This window comes from Grammomys surdaster, unplaced genomic scaffold (assembly GCF_004785775.1).
Source record: "Grammomys surdaster isolate TR1022 unplaced genomic scaffold, NIH_TR_1.0 126118, whole genome shotgun sequence".
Lineage (NCBI taxonomy): Eukaryota > Metazoa > Chordata > Mammalia > Rodentia > Muridae > Grammomys > Grammomys surdaster.
Window position 1 is genome coordinate 6,728,626 of NW_021620926.1, and position 21,854 is coordinate 6,750,479.

General features: G+C 46.2%; 1 protein-coding gene across 1 annotated transcript in view; it reads left to right on the top strand.

Annotated features, from left to right (window-relative positions):
* Clic6 (chloride intracellular channel 6) overlaps nt 1-3,932 on the top strand; it is a 42,732-nt gene extending 38,800 nt beyond the window's left edge. Inside the window, exon 6 of the mRNA XM_028756404.1 lies at nt 2,093-3,932. Within this exon, the coding sequence (XP_028612237.1) occupies nt 2,093-2,254 (162 nt within the window). The 3' untranslated portion in view covers nt 2,255-3,932. The remainder of the gene's footprint in view (nt 1-2,092) is intronic.
* The last annotated feature ends 17,922 nt before the right edge of the window (nt 3,933-21,854 follow it).

Here is a 21,854-nt window from a genome sequence, read left to right on the forward strand (position 1 = left end):
AAGAGTAAATCTAGAATAGAATTTAAAATGTAGGTAGCATCCAGAAAGTCACCCAGTGTGGCTCTGACTCCCACGCAGTGTCCACACACTTGAACTTCATCATATGTAGGTTGACACACATGCACATGGAGATTTATACACACAGAGAGAGAAATTATAAAAGCAAGAGCCCATGTATGAGAGGAAGACATTTAGAAAATTTCCTCATTGATACTAAAATATCCAGGGCTGATGGCACCAGCCCCTAATACCTACCACCCACGAGGCTGATGGAGGTGGGCTGCAGGCTCAACCCTGTGTGGGTTACAGAGTGAGTTCAAGGCCCACCTGGACAAGATAATAAGACCCCATGCCCAAATAAAAAGTAAAGAGAGAGCTGGGCTTAGTTGGGGGAGGGGCTCCCTGGGGGAGCAGTTGCTTAGCATGAATGAGACTCCAGGTTAAGATTTTTCAAAAAGATCACAAGTGAAGCTGGTGAGCATTAACCGAAGAAATGAGAATTCTTGACCCGAGCATCCCTAAATCAGTGTTCAGGTGGAGAACACACCTGCCACAGGCTCTCTGGACGTTCTTTCGTCCTAATTTGCTGCCACACTGCATGAATGGTGATCGCTGTCATAGTCTGATGACTGAGATCTGATTTGTGCTGAATCTCATGTTCCATTCATTCCAACACCCCAGGATCAGTGAGGAGGGCGGGGACACAGCAGACATGACCTTTGTAGCCCTGGATCCCTGTGACAGATGGACTCGTGCTTTCCCAAGCTTGTATACTGAGGTACTAATCACTACTACCCCAGAAGCGGACTTATTTGGCTTGTGGGTCTTCGAAGATATAGTTAGTTAGGTTGAAGGTGCAGAAGAGAAGGTTGGACCCTCCTCCAATACGGCTTGCTGCTGAAAGAGGACTTAAGACAGGGACACCCAAACACAGCAAGAAGACGCGCACAGATTCAGCTGTCTTTCCACAGTCAAGAGGTGAAGAGGCTACGAGGAAGGCTGGAGACAGAGTCTAACCCAGAAACTTTAGTGGGAGCAGGGCCCCACTGACATTTGATTTCTGGGACTATGATAGAAAAACTTGTTTTTAGTTGTTCAAGTGTGCAGCACTAACAAAGACACACATCCCATCACTGGACACCGTCCTTAGCGACAGATTCCCCCCAGCCCTCTCTGGACCAGAAAACCATCTCACACGTCTGAGTTCCTTAGTACATCCACCTCACTCGTCCTTATCTTGCTCCCACTGCCTCCACGACGATGAGGAGCAAGCTGTTTTGCTTATGCACTGACTTTTGCACACGGCAAGCTCATGCTTGAGCAATCTGCTTAGAAGAGAGTGGTGGACTTCTGAATGCCAGACGTTAGAGATCGCTGGAGATGGGGTTGAACAACTAGAAGAGAGAGCTGATTAAAAGATCCAGATGAAATCTAAAATGAAGACCTCCCATGCCTTCATGCACCACATAGCACAGTAGCTGATACCTGCCAAGGCATTGCCACAGACACAGGGAGAAAGCCACTGGCATGTTATATGTACGCATAGCTGGATCCCAAGGCTCACGTCTGGGAACCTGATGGGCAAGTTAAAAGAGGAAGGTTGATTTTGGCTCACAGTTTGATGGGATAAAACCCATGATGGCAGGGAGGGCACAGAGACTGGAATGTGAGGCACCTGGTCACACAGCATCAGCAGCTAGGACACAGAGAGCTATGGGTGCTGGTGTGTTCAGTTCCTTATGACATTTCTGTTCAGTCCAGGATTCCAGCCCATGGAATCGTGTCTTCTACATTTAGGGTAGGTCTTTCAACCTCAATGAACCCCCCATCCCCACCCCAGAAGCTCCCTCACCGTGGTGCTCACAGGATTGTCTCGCACGTGATCCTAAATCCTATCACAGAACACTGCATTTGGGTCCTGTACCTCTGTCACCTCTCCTGCTCCCAAGCTACCCTAGCAAAGTTAAAGTGCCACTATGGGCAGCCCACATCACACCAGAAGCTAGGCTATGAGCCTCCCAAGGATGGGTTGTCTGACCTGATCACTCACATGAATGGCTGTATTCTTTCATTGTTTCCTCTTGATTTGCAGATTGTGGCCAAGAAATACAGGGATTTTGAATTTCCATCTGAAATGACTGGCATTTGGAGGTACTTGAAAAATGCTTACGCCCGGGATGAGTTCACTAACACGTGTCCAGCTGACCAGGAGATCGAACACGCGTATTCAGATGCAGCGAAAAGGATGAAGTGATGCTTGCTGGCTGGCTTGCATCTTTTTCTCAGATGAGCAAGCAAGGCTTCCAGGAGAGCCTTCTATGTTTCTTCCCTGAAACAGCTTTTGCAAAACGATGCTGACTCTCTTAATGCCACCACAGGATGCATGGCCTTGAGATTTGTCTACTCATTCCTCCGTCTCATCTATGCTAATTTATATCTTTGAGGTTCAATACTCTTGTAATCCATGTTTAGGGCGATAGTGTTTTGTAGCTCATTTCAGAGCAAATTGCCTTTGACTCTAGTTCTCATCATTTTTAAGAGGTTAGTCTTTCTTTGATAGTTTTGATAATCATGTGACTTGTTTTTCTCTTTTCAAATATTAGTTTAAAATGGAAATGCTGTTTGATATACTTATAAAATACTTTAGAACAGTATTAGAGGGTGTGAAGAAGAAATTAAAAATCACCTAAAATTTATTCTATATATTTTCTGATAACAATTGGGTGAATATTTCCAGAACCACCAATCTTTAACGTATTCTTGTGCACATACATACTCATGCGTGTACCATACATCACGTATAATTTTCATTCATCTGTGGTATGACATTTGTGTGAAAGACCAATGAAGGGACGTCCCTCTTGGTGCCTTAAAAGGTCATCATGGAAGACTTAAAACAAAGAATTTGGCCCTGCTGAGTCACATAGGGATTGTAGAGCCTCTTGCAGAACCATGGGGCAGCAGGACGTAGGGTAATGGGACCAGGGTGCCTTGCTTTTGCCCCAAGGATATTGTTGCCCCTGAGCCCAGGTGTGGAGAGTGTCCCTGTGCCTTAGAGTCTACTCCTTTTGGGAACTTCTCTTCTCACTTCCTCAGAGGGACTGTGCTTTCATGGGGACTCTTCCTGTCAGCTCCGGCTTGGAGACTCTCCCTGCCCTACATCACAATGTAAGCCTATGAGTACTGCTCAAGGCAGTGCTTCAGTGAAGATGATGTACCTGAGGTTAGCTCATTCATGTCTCCTTCCTATCTCATTGCTGTTCTTTCTGTCTCAACCTGAGGCCAAGCATGAAAACTAAATTCCAGATGAAAATCCAGAAAGTCCCGTTCTTAAGCCATTCCAGAAAATGGTCTTTACCCGAGAAGTTGAGGAGTTTCTGGTCTGCTTGTGACATTCCTTCCATCATCCTTGGGGCCACCCTGTGTCATAGTGAGGCCTGCTGGGCTCCAGCCTAATCATGAATGAGGAAATGTGAGCTTGCCTAGATGCTCTGCAAGACTTCTCCGGCTTGACCCTTCACAGCCGCACACCCTACAGGAAACATCTCTTGTACGCTTGGCCGGGGTGCTGGGCTCTGGATTCCCTCATGCTCCATAGGCAGTTTGGATGAAGGTATCAATAAGATCCTGAGATTAGGTGAAAAATATCTCGTAAGGAAATAAAGTCCAATATGGTGGCCACTACATTTTCTTGTTTCTTGGAAGCCGTGGCTTCAGTCCAGTAGTCTGTTTTCAGGGTCATGTCTAGCTGTCCCGCCTTGGTCCACATCACTCCACACCTCTGTAGGAGTCATCTTTATAAGCCCGCTCTTACAGTGTGACATTCAAACTTGGTAAATGACAATGATCAGGAATTAGTCCTGTTACTTTTGTTCTTTTAGATATTAAAATGATCATAAGCCATGTGCCTTACAAATTAAACATTTTCAATCAACTTCATTGATTTTCTTTCTTTTGTGTATGTGTGTGTAACATGCCTGCATGCCTGTGTTTGTGTTTGGACTGTGTGGGTGTGCATGCACATGTGGTGAAGGTATGGGATGTCCAAAGATGATGTCAAGAATCATGGCTCTCCCACCTTACTCTTTAAAGACAGGGTTTCTTATTCAAGCCCAAAGCTGTATGGCTAGTCTCACTAGCCAGCTTGCTCCAGGGATCCGGTCTCCACCTCTGAGGTTATAACTGCAGGGGCCACCATGCCCACCTGACATTTACCTGTGTTCTAGGGAATGGAACCCCAGTGCAGAAAGCACTTAACTGCTGAACCATTTCCCAGCCCCAGTAGAAAATTTAAAGTGAAACCGCCTCCCCTCCCCCAGCTTCCTTCCCACTCTTTGCCTTTTCTATTTGGATTTGAAGGAATAAAAATGAAGAGTGCAAATCTGAACCAGAAGTTGCTTGTGCTTGCGTGAGAGATAATCCGTGTGTGAGTTATGAAGCACAGACATTTTAACAGCGCGTCAAAGAGATCTAGACATGTATGACGCGCACATGCGCACTCATATGCACATGAATATTATACATGTTCACCGTACTGTCACAAATACACACACATGTATACTTAACACCCCCCCACACACACATTCCCACATGTGTTTGCATGTATATGCACATATACATACATGGTCTTGCTCAACTCCCAGAGCGAGTGGAGCTCAGGAGTCCCCTTTAACATCCTCCACCAATGCCTGGTGGCTCACTCCCAGTGGAGTCCCGCCAACCTTTAGCCTCCATTTCCAGTGGTTCTAAGTTACTCTTGGACATAATTGCTTTAAAAAGTTAGAATACTCCCAACCTTTCTTTGCTTTTACAGTTAAGAGAACAAAAATATGCTTATTTCATTCTAAAAATGTGTACTCCATAGTCCTACAAAATGGACAAATTACATGATAAATGTTACAAAATGACAGTGGTTTCGCTTTTCCCCTTAAGTCAATTACCTTTCAAAGTTTGAAGTTTTGCTTCATCTGTTACCACACTTCTGGGTGTGGTCATTTTAAAAGGCTGGCCACAGGGACAGGCTCACCTGGGACTGGTAGGGCTAGCCTGCCCTCCTGTCCTCTGTGTGCTTAAGAGGCCAACAGGGCGGTGTCTGCTGCCATAGCCTGGCTTAGGCAAAGTAAGTGATCTCACTGCAGAAGGATGAGCCTGAGTTTTGGACAGCTCTTGCTTAGAATGAGGCCGTGTAGTCAGGGAGAGCCAAAGCTGCCATTATTTGGCTTAAACTAGTGTAGCTACTTGGTCAGGTTGTGGTCCAAGGGAAATTACGTTCAGAAGCATGGAGTAGCACACCTGGATGGTACGAGGAGCTATCTGTCCTGAGAGTAAAGGCCCAGGTCAGATTACTAATGGGGTCTTATCCTACACACTATTTCATCCATAACACCCAGTCTCTGTCCTAGCTCACCCTGGGTGCCTCCATGGTTCCCAGCTCTTCAGTGGATACAACAACCTCTTGGAGAGAAGCCATTTTCCCCACAGAGGCTACTGTCTGTTCTCACCTCTTCCCATAACAACCTCGGTGATGGGACAAAGAGAATGGCGCCAAGGTCTTGCCTAGGATGTCGCAGAGTCCATCAGATCAGCTGGCTCTGTCACCCTGGAAGGCTGTCCTTCCAAGCGGCTGCTGTTTGTGAATTTGAGTTAGATGCCTTTCTGAAGCTTTGAGTCTCTGTGTACCAACACCTACCAGAGCCTTGCAAGGCTCGTCCATACTTCTGAAGCTCCAGGATGATCTTATGATAATCCTGATTCCTGGAAGCAGTGGGTTAGTCCTTTCTGAGAATGTTCTTTGCTTTGAGAACAGGAAATGTTTTCCAATGACATCACGGTTTTTGCTTGCGTTATTTGATTTTCTCATTTGAGGATTAAGTGCTAAGAAGCTGAGTGTGTTCTCAGCCACTTCTCCAGAAGGATTTTTGAGGCAGACCTGAGAAAACAAAAAACAAACAGCAACCAAATCCTGAGCAGACACAATGACCTGACATTATGGTGACAGTCTCTCTCTAAAGAGCTGGGTGTGGTCACCCCACACCCTGTCACACCAGCACAGGTGAGGCTGAGGCAGAATGAGCCCCTTGAACTTGAATCTAGCCTGGGCTGCAGATTCACGCTCAAAAAGAAGATAACATTCTCTGTAATCTACAACATAGCTGGCTGTTTTAAAATTATTATGATGATATTTGCTCTTCTGATTGGCTTTTGTCCTGAAATAGAAGTTGTCAGGATGGACTGGGCATGAATCTGATCCTTTGCCACACAGGTGGGAAACAGTTATACTCTGAATTCTTGGTTCCCTATAACACAGGGATGGCGGGATGGCGGTCACCAGAGACTCAGCTGTGCCTTCCATGGGTCTCTGGGCTGACTGGGTGGGGAGAGCTGGCCTAGGGCTTTGTCAGAGACACTGAGCTGGGATGCTCCATGGTAGACTGTCTGGTTTATTGGGAAGCCCTCATTTGGCTTGGACACACTATTTTTGATTATCTGATACTTACACAAGACTCCATCCGACTCCCCAAAACCAGAGTCCTAGACACATGCAAGCCAGTCTCTCCTCACCACTAGGTGGCGCTTCCTTCCACCTCTGGCATCTCCTCCACCCTCTGTGGGACTGGACCAGAAGTACTAGTTGGGTTGACCATTCTGGCTTGATGCAGACAGATTAAAGCCTTCATTCAAGCACAGACCAGGCCTCTAGGGATTTCCCAGGGGACTAACCTGTCAAAAGGTGGCCTTTCAGAGCCAGAGAGCAAAGTCTGAATACACCCTGTTGGTTCTTGGAAACCTACCCCAAACACTGGGTTGTGTTTTTTCTGGTGTGCTTAGTGACTGTGGGAAGAAGCATTTTGCTCAGTCCTATAATTTTTTGCCTTGTTATGTAAGTACCAGAAACAAGAGCTCCTGGTTATGCTTTACACCAACGTAAGTTATGCAGTTGTGATAAAATCAGATATATTGATGACTCCTTGTTTGGCGACAGATTTACAGACATTTTAATCAATCGTAGGGACTCAGAGACCCAGATCCAGACCTATGGGCATCCAATATAAAAACTCAGTGTTCCCACTGACAGAAGGGGCCTCATCTCCCCACAGTGTGCAGTCTCTCATGGTACTCAGGGATGCCCTAAGAGTGTTTGCATACCTACCGCACCCCATTCCCTTCCCCCCCAATATCTCACGTAGCTGGGAGCTGGGATCACCACTGACCATTGGCTAGATTCCCTCTAACGTTATATTTAGTTCAACTCAGACTTCTGCGTCCTGGATTATAACAACATATTTAGTGATAAAGAACATTGCTGGGGGGGGGCACTGCACAGGTGAGAAAGGTGGTTGTGGCTGATTCTGAATACATGCATATAAGTGAGTGTGTAGGCGTGCTTCCATGAACATGGGCATACGAGTGCGGCACACCCACCCACCCATGGGTGCATGCACACACACACACATGCACACACACACACACACACACACACACAAGTATATATGTGTAAGTATATATTTATCTATGCACATATATCCTAATGTAAAATATTCTCTCAAAATTCATAGTGGCTTAGAACTGCAGACTTTGACCTTATTTCAAAAGAGGACCTTTGTAGATGAAATTAGTTAAATTTTGATGAGGTCCCATCGGGTGAAGCTGGTCCCTAATATCTGTGTCACAGATGTCATGATATGAAGAGACAATACACAGATCATGAAAGGACCATTTGCTGGTGTGATGAGAAGCCGGAGAGGTGCAGCAGAAAGCCTGGGAACTCCAAGACCACTCCTCTGCCACCACCGGAAGCTGGAAGAGGCGCTGCTGAAACTTCAACTGAGAGTTCCAGCCTCCGGACACTGCAGTGAAAGCGAAACACATTGATGACTTAAGCTCCGCCCACTGTCTCCATGGTACTTCGTTACTGAATCCCCAGGAAACTACGGCCCAATCAGAAGGGTAGGAGTTTCGCTTGGGCGGCTGTGGAAGAGACCTGTGTTACTCTTCTTATTGCTGTGACAGAATCCCTGACAGAGACAAGGGGAGGAGGAAGGGTTCATTCAGGGTCATGCTCTAGGCAACACTACAGCCCATCACTGTGGCAGGAAGGCCTGCTACCGGGATCCATTCCCGGCTGCGGCAGTGGAAACATAAGGCAGCAGGTTACGTGTTCCGTTGCAATGGCAATCAGGAAACAGCTCGGACCAGAAGTGGAGCCAGCCTCTAACCTCAGATCATGCATACTCAGAGGGCCCTACACCTGCCATTCAATCCCCATTCACGAAAGGTTCCAAGATGGTGCCAGCAGTTGGAAACCAACTGTATGAACATGTGAGCCTGTGGAGGACACTTTGCATCTGACATAACAGCAGCTGACCCTCCTGAGTCCCACTTTCCTATCGTCAAATGCAGGGGTTCCACGGCATTGCCATCGATGCCTTTTCAACCTATTCAGGGTGCAACTTTCACTCAGACTGATGGACTCAGGCCCAGTGATAATATCAAGAACAGTCCCCAGGCACAGAAATGAATGTCATCTTTATTACTCACTGCTTCATTGCTGTGACAATATATTTGACAAAAGTGACTTAGGGGCATGGGTTTATTTTGGCTTATGGTCTGAACTCACAGGGAGGTCATGGTGGCAGATGAGGGGCAGATGTCCTGTTGTATCTGCAGTCAGGTAGCAAAGTGATTGCTAGTGTTCAGCTTTTCATTCAGTCCAGGAGCCCAGCCCATCGGACAGAGCCACTCACATTCAGCGTAGGCCGTGGCCCCTCAGTTAAATCTTCTGGAAACATCCTCACAGGCATGCCCAGAGGTTTGCTTCCATGGCAAGACCAAGCCCAGTCAGGTTGACAATACCCATCATTGCTCTTAGGGGTCATTCTCAGCTTGGACATTGCTTGCCACCTACTTTAGGATTTTTTTTTGGTAGACATCTTGCTTTCTGAAGGGGGCATTCTCCACATTTAGGGCATGTGTGACATCTGTCACTATAGGAGGGGTGTCTACTCACTGGCTTGCTTCTTAGGGTATCAGCAGTGATCACCCGCAGTGTTTCCAGTGGGATTCCTTCCTCCCACGGCATCACCTCAGCTTTCAGTGATGTGAGCGATCAAGAGTGAAAGTTACAGGAGCCTCTTAGCATCCCACCAACTTCCCTCCATCCAACCTCCGCTTGCTTCACTCAGGAGTAACTAACACACGTGTCTTGAGAAGTATATCCAGAGAGCATAGATGTGGAGAAACGCAGACATGTTTCCTCTCTATAGTTGTTCTTGATGGCCATGATGATCATGGTGATGATAATGGCGTGTGTGTGTGTCTGTGTGTGTCTGTGTGTGTGTGCTGTGTATGTAGGCAGCCAGGTGTGTGCTGAGGCCAGAGACGGGCATCAGGGACTCTCCTCTTGGTGCTCTCTAGCTCATGTGAAAGCTTGCTGTTTTGTGAGCTACTGGGAGATGCCCGACCCTGCCCTCTGTACCCCCCCTTACAACACTGAGTTTACAGTTACACACAGCCATGCCTGACATTTTTAAAAAAGCATTTATTTATTTTATGTATATAAGTACATTGTAGCTGTCTTAAGACACATCAGAAGAGGGCATCAGATCCCATTACAGATGGTTGTGAGCCACCATGTGATTGCTGGGAATTGAACTCCAGACCTCTGGAAGACCAGTCAGTGCTCTTAACCGCTGAGCCATCTCTCCAGCCCCGTGCCTGGCATTTTGTGTGTAGGCACTGGAGGTTCAAACTCAGGTCCTCATCCCTGCACAGCAAGTGCACTTATCCAGGGAGCCTTCTCCCTAGCTGTGATGTAATCATCTTCTACTTACTACGCCACAGGCTGCAGGGGTCAGGAGTATTTTGGTTTGGCTCTGAAGTGTCCTCGGAAGACCTTGTGGTGCCGAGTGCTGGTTGCTAGCTTATGGTGCTGATGGAAAGTTTAGCGAGGTAGGCTTAAGCGACTTTGTAGTGGGCAGCTCAGGGTGTGTCCTTTGAGGCCCTTCCTCCATCTTCTTGCTTTCTCAAACACTACGGGGTGAGTGGCTTTGCTTCCCCACATGCTCCCAGCCACAGAGATCTGACTAATCCACAAGAAGTCGGTGTTTTCCAGAACTGCTCATTTTGTTCAGGGTCACAAAGGCCGAAAGGAAGGTACTGGCTAAAGCTGGATTTCCATACAAGGTTTTCGGGTCGGCTCCTGGAGTTTAAAAGTGCTTCACCTCTCTTCAATCTCCTTTATCTCTGACTTGTAGTCTTCCTTTTCAGCACTCGCTTCATCAGTCCAGGCCCATCCAAGGGATCTCCTTTACAACCCGCTGATCAAATCAAACCCTTGGAGTCCCTACCCACGAGTCAACTGATTAGGGACCATCATTTCGTATTCCAAGCCCCATTTCCTTTGCTCTGTCATGTGACCTAATCACAAGAAAGATACCGTATTTTGTAGAAGTTTTGTCCTGATTCTTCCTCAAAGACCCTTGCTCCTAGAAATAAGATTCAGATTCAAAATATATTTACAAATACCCTGGTCATATAGCAAAGCTCTTCTCTGACCTTAGATCATAACTTATTATGATCCATTTACTCTAATCCACATTCTGACACATGGCTCCTTACCTGTGCTCAGACACCATTCATCTGTCTTGTTACATCTTCCCTGGTGACTCTCCTGTGCCTGGCTGTATCCCAGAATTCTTTCTCTTTCTGGATGTCCCACCTCCTATTTCCTGCCTAAGTCATAGGGCATCAGATTTATTATTGACAGGTGACACATCCATACAGACACATGATATTCCCTCTACAGTATTTATTCACAAGTCCTACCCAAGAGTAGGGGCATGTACGCCAGGGCCTGGGGATCTCAGGAGCCAGCTTAGAGAAGGCTTGTCACAGTCAAGCTAGAGGGTTTGTGATGAGCATTTTAGAGTAAGGCTCCATCAGCAATACACAACCCCTGGTTGAGGTTAACAGAGGTTGCATTGCCAAACCTCTTAGGTGTTGCCAAGCCAAGTTGTGGCATCAGGTGTCTGCCGCATATCTTCTTGGCGTGCATCCTCCAGACTCTCTTACTGTTAATCCTCAGGCTCACACTCCGTGGGTCGGGCAGTTCTGACATTCCCTGAAGTCCGTTTGACCTGATTCCCAGGTTCCTGTGACAAAGCAAGAGTTTGTTGACCTCCACGTCTTGGCACTAAGTGTACTATTTACTCAGTGTTTTTGCCAAAGGGTGGGGAGGGAAGGTGGGGCTGAAGGAAGGATTTCTTGCAGTTGGTCAATGAAGGGCTTTGTCATGACTCCTCTCTGTGTTGAACAGGTGGCTGAGTGTCTCAGTACAAGGTAGACATGTTTCTCCTTTAGTCCTCCCTGAATTCAGCTCAAAGGCAGTTCTATAATTAACAACAATAACACCACCACCACGGACAACAGCCAAGCCAAGGCTGTTCCTTTAGTAGAAAAGATCGTTTTAATAAAGAATCTAGAAGATGCTGCACACAAACCCTAAGGCCCAATTTTTTCCCTGTTCTCGGGTTTCATCCTCGAGATGGTTGGCTTTATCACAGTCTAGAAGCACCTGGGAGGAGAGTCTCAGTGAGAGGTTGTGAGACCAGGTTGGCCTGTGGACATATCTGTAGGATGTTGTCTGGATTGTATCAAGACCCAGCCTAAAAGTGGACAGCGCCATTCCTTGACTTTGGGTCCTGAATGGCCAAAGAGCAGAGAGAGTGAGCTGAGGAGTGGTGTGCACATCCATCCCTGCCCGCTTTAAGCCGTGTGACTAATTCCTTGACTTCCCCACAGGATGGACCAGAACTATGAGCTGATTAAACCTTCTCTTTCTAAAAGTTGTGTCTACCAGGGTGTTTTGTCATAGCAAAGGGGGAAAAAAGTAAAACACCTACCTGTGCACATTTGGTAGTTTTATAGTATTGTGGCGTTAACTGTTGGATTATCATTCAAACCAGTGACAGTCTTTCAGATGGGGAGGGCTATAAAGGCTGTGAGTTGGCTTCTCTGAGTTGTGTTCTAGAATATGGGAAGTCAGAGGTCTTCAGCACTTACACCAAAGGGAAGGAAAACCTCGTCCAATCAGAACACTAAGGTGGTGACCAGGCTCCTGTGGATACAAGACAAGGAAGGCCTGCTTGTGCCATGGAAGGTCACCAGAGCAGATACAACATGGACAGAAATCCAGTCCCCAAGGCTCTTGATGCAGAGAGGGAAAGAGAGAGATTCAGTGTGTGTCATCTCTGAGATTTGTTTGAACAGCACCCTGTCTGGTTCTGTGTGACACACACTTGTCAAGTGCAGCCTGAGTAGCTATGTCACCACTTCCCAACTTTTGAAAAAATCCCCTTCCAAGGACATGATGAACATTTCTCATTGGGAAAGGCTGGAAGGTAATCACATTACAGCCTGCTTAGTTTGGTTTTCCTGGGAATCACATTCCAGTGAGAGATACCATCATTTGTGTAATAAAACTAATATTTTAAGCAGTATTGCCTACTCTCCTGATTCTTGGGATTTTATGTCCTGGGAGTACAATAAAATTTTGGCTTTGTAATACAATTCAGCCAAGTTATTGTTCTCAGGGACAGTTTCCTCTGGTCATGTTGGATAACACAGTAGTCTTCTTGGTGAGAAATGAATGCACGGTCTCAACCACAGTGTCTTAACAGATGACACGATGATGACCTTTGTCAGGAAGCACATTTTCTGGGGTCCCTGGGGTTCCCTGTTAATGTGGTTGCTATGGAGACACATGTTCCTAACCTGTCCTGAAGACCAGATCCAAGGAAATGTTCCCTGTGATTTTAGGAGTTAATTTGGTTTCATAAGAACTTTCTAGAAAACAATAGTGTCTTGATCTGAAATGGCTGAGATGGAGGAGGTGTTAAATTTACCCCCAGGACATCTTGATAAAGAAAGTGTCTCATCTTTCAGAGACATCTCGGGGTTGCCCTGTCTGGTTGGGCTGATTAGATCACCTGTTGGCTTGGTAGCAGTGATCACTTTTCTGAGAAAGAGATTCTTCCTGACACTTCAGAGATGTCTGAAGATCCATTTCAGTTTTCTTACTGTGAATGACAGGGACACTCATAGGTAAAATCTGAACTGTGTTCATACAAAGACCAACTCCTGGATGCCACCACAGAACGTCCAACACCCCGTTGCTGTGGCACCTCTGTGTTTTCTGCCTGATAGTGGCTTCATGTCACAGTAATGACTCTCCACTGTAACACATGTTGCCCTTACTGTCTGGGATGCAAACCGTCTTCCCAGGGTGCTCGATGGCAGCTGGCCAGTCTTGGCTGTCTTCCAGACTAACAACTACTAAGTCATTTAATTCTTACCTAAAACTCAGAGCAACATTAATAGTTAACGCCTGAAGCTAATTTTTGTGGAACTATGCATTACTGACAAGATCAGGAGAATGACGATTCCCAGCAGCCCAGCCCTCTCTTCCCATCTCCCCATCCCGCCCGGAGTCTTTCTGGGATCCTTTTGTACAGACACAAGTGTGTATGGCAATATCAGTAACATCAAACAGATGTGGGTTCAGATCCACTCCTCACGAGATGGATGGAGAAGGAAGTTGAAGTAGATGAGAATCAGGGAACAGGGGGAGGGGTTAGCACAGCCAGGAACAGTGCGATTACTCAACACTTGGATTTTTAATCAAGGGATCTTAGTAATGAACAATATATCCTTTGTTGAGCACAAAAAAAGAAAAATGCAAACCAGAAGCCAGTGGAGATTTAGTAAACAGAGCAATCTATAGGGCCCCGAAGGGGCATGTGTGCACAATGGCTGTTTTAAGCTCTGTTAGAGACGGGCTTTGGTTCAATGGTCAATGCCAGTCTCTTTTGGCAGTGTCTTGCACTGACCCAGGCAGAGACGCAGAACATTTTGGATTAACTTGGACGGTTCATGCTCACAAACAGTTGGCCTGCAGTATTTAGTGTGCTCTCTGAACTTTAAGATGATAAAAGGCTTACTTGGGATAAGCGTCTTTTCCTTTTAAACACTCCCAGAGTTGTGAGTAGTTGGAGGTTCCCGAGTGTGGTCACTACAGATACTGAGGCTCCAGACAGCCATTCACATTCCTTTACGGGCAGCCACCTCTGGACAGCTCATTTCCCATCATCGAGTGGTTGCTCTGCAATTTCTTTCTGGGATCCAGACAGTTAATTGTGACTCAAGATGACTGGGGAAAAGAGCTGCGTCGCCTCGGGCGAGTTATTTAATTTTGTTGAATCTCAGTTTGCTCATCTGTAAAAGATTTTTTTCCACTCAGCTTTTGGAACTCTGATAAGGATGTTCATGAAAATGCATGGAAACACGCAAAACTGGCAAAAGCATGTATCAGGCTTTTTCCTGAGGTAGGGACTGTGCTCGGTTTTTGTATGTAGCATTTTTGCATCAGACACAATGAACACGAAATTTGCGGGGTGGTGGCGGCGGTGGTTGTGGTTGTTGTTGTTATTGTTGCTGAGGTGGTGGTGGTGGTGGTGAGAATTTGGGCAACCCTTGAAATGTAAGGCAATAGACCTCAGGAGGCTGGCCAGGGCCTGGTAGGCAGGCAGTTAGGTCAGCACCGGTTGGATGTAGAACAAGCCTCCTTTCCTCTCCAAGTGCCACACCTGTTATTTTGACTTTGAGAGAAGAAATAATTTTGACTCTGAACAAAGGGGGATTGCGAAGGGCTATACAACTCTCAAATAATTTTAACAGTAACTGTCCAGATGCTCATCATCCCTCCCCAAAAGAAGTCCCTCGACCTTGGAGCCTGGGAAGAGGTCTTGTCTCCACCCAGATCACTTCAGAAGCCATAACGAAGTGCAGGGCACTCACATCCTGTCTGAGTCACTTCCTCCAGCAGAGGATCCTCATCAGGAGCCAAGTGAGCACACTCTGTATTTCTGCCGTCCGAGTTTCAGTTGCTCACTCTCTTATCTTCTGGATAGTGAGCCACCATTAAAGGTGACCACAGATCTGAAGAGAAACTCATCTCTTCAAAGCAGCCAGAATAATGGGAGACTCAGAAGAGGAAGGGGAGAGGAAATGTCTATTACGTTGATGGTTGTCTCCTTAGCCACTAACTTTCTGAAAGACTTCAACTGAGAAATTTTTACAAGACCCAGAAGAGAGAGGAGAAACACCTAGTAGATTGAACGACCCCACAAGTGCTTGGCAGCTCTGGTCTCTCAGGGTCGAGAGCTGTGCTCCACCTCTGGGGGTGCTTCTTACAAAAACTTGTGTTTTAGGTTCTTGGTTGTCAATGTCCTTAGAGATTCCAAGGCTTGGTCTCAGTGGCTGGCAGAGCTGGGAGGCAGGCGAGGGGTTAGAACCTGAAAATTCTGACTCAACAGTGAAATGACAAGTGAGTCCTCTATGAAACACATTGAGTATTGGTCCCAAATGTTGAAGTAACACCTTTTAAATTTTATTTTTGATAGATACACAATTGTACATAATTTTATGGACATAGCATGAAGTTTTGATACATTTATATGATAATCAAATTAAGGTATTTCTCTTCTGTCATGACGGTTGTTACTTCTTTTTGATGAGAATAATCCAAACCATTTCTTCCAGGTGTTTGGTACATCTGATGTGATACTGTTAACCAGTCCCCTTGCTTGTGTACCAAAGCACCAGGACATATTCATATTCCCTCCCAATTCCAACTTTGTAGAATTGACTGGTTATCATCCTCCTGCTCCAGTCCCCTCAGCCTATCTATCATTCTAGTCTTGTCCTCCATGACATCAGGGTTGTTAGATTCCACATATGAGCAAGACCACGAGGTGTTTGTCTTCCCTTGCCAGGTGGGCTTGCTTTTGTATCATCATCCCCTAAAGATTAACACATAGAACATGGTTTCCCATTACCATCTCTGAAGGTAGACATTTCATTATTGGTTTTTGCCTTTGAGACAAGAAAGCCAGTCTTAGTAAATCATCCCACTTGAAGATGCCTGGGAACTGATACGTCCTCGAGTGCTTGTCACAGGTTGAAATCATTTTAGGAAGGGACACCTCCTGCTTGGTGATGCTAATGAGCACGGTAGATACCTCCTTTCTGGGAAAGTATCTGAAGGCATCCAGGAGTTCAGAAAGGACCATGTAGCATTGAGATGGATCTAAAACTGGGATGTATGGAGAGTGATACAGTCTTTTCTTAAGGAGTTAGTATCCCTCAGGGGCTGGATCTCAGGATGTGATCCCAGGTCAGGCAGGGCTCCAGTTCTCCAGTGAACTGGCCTGGCTTTCTTCAAGTCAACTTTCAGCACCAGTGTGTTGTCTGGTCTCTGTTTATTTCCCTTGTACTTAGCTCTTCCTTGGGACCCAGCAACAACTAGAATTGAGCTCCGTGAGTTGAAGAGGTGAGCAGTGGCTGTCGTTCTGAGTCACCTAAGATTTCATCACTGAGGATGACTCAAGGGTCTTATGAGGGCTTGGATTACTTATCCCTAGTCCCTTGTCTGGTCATAGTTGATGACCATGGGCCATAGCAAATATTTTCAAAATGTGCTCCTTGGAGAGGCCACCAGTGGCTTCTGTTGGAAATGTCAACTCTCAAGGAAATGTCCACACTGATATCTGTTAGAAATGTCAACTACCAAGGCATACTGCAAATTGACCAAATTAGAAACTTCCATCCTTTAGCCCCCCCAGAGAATTCATGTGCTTGCTAAAGTTTGGGAAGCATTGTCTGTGGCATATTAGATCTGGTGAATATTGGGGAAATTCATTATTTTCATTATCCATGGGAAAACTGAGAACTGAGCACCGAGCAGCGATTCTCTCACGCTTGCTTCTTTTATTCATCGCAAGCATGCCTTTCTCATGTTGGGCACATTTTGGAATGGGCAGACCCACTATGTTTAGACTTTCCTCGAGGAGATACCAGGGCATCATGACACAGGCAGGAGGAGCTCTTTCTCTGAGATGAGAGCCAGTATATGATTGGCTCTTTGAATGATAAGGACAGAAGGGAGGCTCATGTTTGAGGACGTTGTAGGAGGCAGAGGCAAGGCTGAGAATCTTAGCAGGAGAACACAGTTAGCAAGTCAGTGGTAGAATAAGACTAGCAAGTTCTAGAAAGAGTCAGGAGGCAGGACAGGCTAGAGCAGTGGGGGCCTCTTCTCATATGAGACCTCTGAGAAGTTCGGAGATTCAGTTGCCCCAAAAGTAGTGGCCTTAGAAACAGAAAGGAAGGGATGGTTGTCTCCAGAGCTACCATGTAGTTATTGACTCTGAAGCTTTTATCTGGGGTAGGGGATGTATTTTCAGGTTGTACTTCAGTACACTGAAAGCTTTTATCTGATTGGGGGGGTTGCACTTCAGTATAAGCCTCAAGCAATTTGGCATGACTTGGGCTGTTGGGAAACAGCTGTCCTCCTGGGACAGTCTGACATGTCACTCCAGCAGCCTTCTGGGGCCAAGCTGTTCTTTTAAAGGAAGCTTTGAGCTGATTCTAAACTTGGAAGAGAGTCCGGCAAACAGCAAGGGGCAACAGAAGGTTGAGTCACAAGTGCATACCTGGTCAAGGTCAATCCTGCTCCCAAGCAAGGGGGGCTTGGATGGACATCATCACACTGCAGCATACAGGGCTCCTTAACCCATCCCGACCACCACTCTGGGTTCTGTGCACAACTAACTGCCCAGGTGCCTGGAAGCTAAGGCACAGGTTTGTGGCAGTGGGTCCCTGAAGTACTTCTACGTTGTTCAGGAAACAATACTCATCTTTCTGTGTATTCAGCCTTGGGACATTTTATTGTGTTTCAATGTTTGAAAGAGAGTAACATGCAATCTGTGCAAGGAAGCTCCTTACTGGGGATTTGTTACTGATCAGACACATCATTTCCAGCCATGCCGAACAATAGAAAGCTATATAATACAGCAGCTGCTACATTTGAAGGCAGTACAGGCTGGCATGGACTGGGGACAGTCTTGGACGCTGCGCTGTGGCTTTGAACTCTTCCTCTGTGTCACTCTCATAGGGCAAGCTTAGGACTACTTCCAACTTATTGGTGAGCTGCCTGAACCATGATTGACACTTTCCAAGTCACATGAGAAAAGGTAAACATGAAACCATGGGGGAGAGGGGGGAGAGACATGGACAGACACACTCAAATGCAAGAATCACAGACAGACAGATGGCCACAGACAAAAACACATCCGGAGTCACATGCAAGCACCCACACATCCACGCATGCACATGCACACACACATCTTGGTGGAAGATAGAATGGCATCTAAAGCCAGCATCTAGGGATGGGGTTCTATGGATTGAAAAACTTCTAGAAACTCTGTTTCCTCAGAAAGGAATGCCATCTTCACAGGACAATGTGAGGAATACCTGAGAGGATTTGCTGAGCTTTGTCTCATGCCTAAGTGCTCTGCTCCTGTATTCTGTGTCAACTGAGGCCGTGACTTTCTGCTCATCCTCAGAACTTCTGATGCTATCCACTTCCCCCACACTCAGGTTGATTATTCTCCAAGTCTGTCAATCAGTTTAGTTAATGGTCATCATCTGTCTGGCCAGGTAACCTCATGAGTAGTCAGTGAGCCAACCTCCAGTTTTATCTGAAGCCATGTAGAAAGACTTAGACCGCTCAGCTACTCTGACAGATGAACGCTGGCAACCCTAAAAACACCGATGTCCTGCCTGCATCTGTGTCTGTTGTTCTTCACTTGACAGAAGTCACATTTTCCTTTGTCTTTTCCACAGCCTTTGTGGTAGTTTAGGAGCTCTGGTAATACAGAGCTTTCTTCAGCATCCGGTACCTCAGGAACCTGCAGGCTGAACCCCATTACCTTGTAACTCCCCTGGCTGTAATCCCTCACAGTCTGGGGGTTTGCTTTAAATAAATTAGGTAGAACGGGTTCTTGGGAGCATGACTTTCAAGGTCCATGGTGAAGCTTCATGCTGGAATTAGAGTTAATATTTCTATCCGTTTCTCGACTTTCTAGACTGAGTGGGATAACAGAAAGGGCCCTGAGTGACTCCTGTCTGGGTCTGGAACTTCTCCTAGAATCTTTGAGTGAACTAAGAGTTGGTGCAGTTGGAAGTGTGTGGATGAGGAAACCCATGCACTAGGAAACCCATGCACTAGGAATCAGATTCACTGTCCCTCTCATTGCAGAAAACATACACCACATAAAACCTCTAGTTCATTCAAGGCAATGTGGCCATGGCCACTTCTCCGACCCATCATAGTCAGAAGGAGACTCTCCCTCTGTTGGGCAGTCGCTCTCCATGTCCCCATCCTTCTAGACCCTGGAGACCACTCACCTGTCTCTATAGACCTGTCTATCTTGGATATTTTTATGACACTGACAGTCACGCCAGTGTGAACTTTCTGTCATCCAAAGCACTTGCAAATAGAAAAGTCTGCAAGGTTTCCCTTTCTTCTAGCCCATCCCCCACCAGCATAGATTCTTTCCTGCCCACAAATACCATCTTTGTTTGTAGACTCTTCTAGAATTCATACATCCCTGTCCCAGGACACCTGGCATATTCTTATCTCCTCTCTATCACGAACAGTGACGTTCTATCCATGATATACTGTTCCTTGTTCTTTGTCCCTTACCAAAACATCCTGGATCCGTGCTCACATCAGCACCAGACAGCTTCCTCATTCCTTCTCACTGCTGTGTCTGAGTTTGTTGTTCAGCTGTCCTGTGCCTTATTTAACTAAGCTTTTCTTGATGGACATCTGGGTTCATTTCCAACTTCCAGCCCCTGTCAGTGAAGCTATGAGGAGTCATCTTGCACCCATGTTGCTTTCAGAGTATCTGGTGACACTCCCAGAAAGTGGCAGAAACAGTCAAAGGGCATATCTGTTGATTTTTTATGACCCTCCGTGAGACAAAAAGTCAACTCTACTGAACGCATTTTGCCCAAGTTCATTAGTTTTCTACGAGGACGGGGTTCTCCTGTGTGCAAAGCCTCTCTCCATCCCTTGGCATCTTAATTTACTGTTCTTAGAATAGACTTCTCCCTTTTCCACATTTGTGCACAGCTCTAAGGGAAAGGCTGTATCACAGATAGGTTTCTAGTGCTCTGATGAACTCCAGGAGCAAACTTGTGGAGGAAAGAGTTTATTTCTTCTTATAAGCCTCGGGGCACAGTTTATCATGGAGGGGAGACAGAGAGGGAACTCAAATCAGAAACCCGACCTTCCATTATCTATCCAGGCTGACCTCAGTCTTAGTTCTCTCTACAGGATTCTAGTGATGGAAGAGAACGGAATAGCATCTTAATCCATCTTCTCTGTCTAACAAAACTGTGTGTTTAAAAGATATTTGAATCTTTAAAATGTATTCTTTTTGTTGTTCTTTAGAAAAAACTTTATTATAAACAGTTGCAAATGAAAATGTCTTCTAGGAGAGTGATTATTGTTACCACATCTGACTTAGGTCATAGGACATGCAAAAACATTGGTTAGAGAAAGCATGGCACCTGTGTGTGGTGGTACAGACTTGCAATCCAGGATGCAGTAGGCTGAGGCAGGAGGATCACCAGCAAGAGGCCTGAGTGGCCTACCTAGTAAGTCCCCATCTCAAGAAGCAAGAGAAAACGTGGCTACATGGTTTGAGTTGACCATTTTTAACCTGTCTCTCTGTGTCTCACTCATGAGTTCACAAGACATCCCTGCTCCAGCCAGGAGGCATCTCTGGCTGTTTCTCCAAATCTGACTCTCAGTGGTTCTCTCTTCACTACAGGCACGATGGGGAGATCACAGTTGCAGAGAAGGCACATGTAGCCATGTCACTGCTGATCTGTCTTCCCATTCTATGAGGGTAGAACGATCCTGGGAGGACATCCTGAGCCCCTTCCCCAGCTCTGCTCATAATCTGCCACCTGATCCCAGACAGGTCCTTCCCCTTCTCCGACATCATAGCTGCTAAGCAGGAGCCAATCCGTGCATTACTGGCGAATGTTCATCAAGTCTGAGAAGGACTCTACACATCCTCTGTGGTTTAAGTCTAGTTTCTTTTTTATGTTATTTATGACAATAAAAGGGCTGAGATTTGGTGTTTAACATGTAGATATAGAGACTAGAAGTCCCAGATTTGGTGGCTAACTGTGCCACAGGCTTCTCTGGAGAAAGGTCTGTGCTGTCCCATACATGGCAGAGAGGGCAGAAGGCAAAGGACATTTGCAAAGGATGAAAGATGGCTGAATATGAGATATAGCCAACCCATTCTTTGGGGAGAATAATTCTTTCAGGAGAGATCTGCTCGATGCCTCTCACTGCTGTCCCACCGAGACTCAAGCACCAGCATGAGTTCTGTCTGTTGATGAGAACACTATCTAAGACGTAAAGCTTTCTCTTCAGCCTGAAACCATGGAGCCCAGATGCCAAACTGCTATTGTCCATGGAGACCTTCCTTCCACACCTAGTACTCATGCTTCCAAACAACAAGGTGCCATACCCAGGGAAACACTTACAGCAGATCTAGGCCAGGCACAGTCATAGCTCCTACTGATGTTTTGTCGCAAGCCCCTTTTTAGCAGTGATCTTGGGGGAGTCTGCTGATTTGAGCATGCAGATGGAAGCCAAGTTGACTGGTGAGTCCTCAGGTGTCACCTTAGCTCCAGGTCGCAGTCAGCAGAGATCAAGACAAACCCAGCTCTTCTGTCCCTCACAACTTACTTACCTCAAAGCTCCCCGATAATCAAGAGACTCAAGTCATCATGACTCTAAGAGTCTCAGTCATTGAACTTGCAGAATGATCATGATAACAGCGGACAGATAGAATGACTACACGAGACCCTGTGTGGAAGGTTTATCAGATGCTTCCTGCATTCACCTTTTTTATGAACATGGATTCCCACTA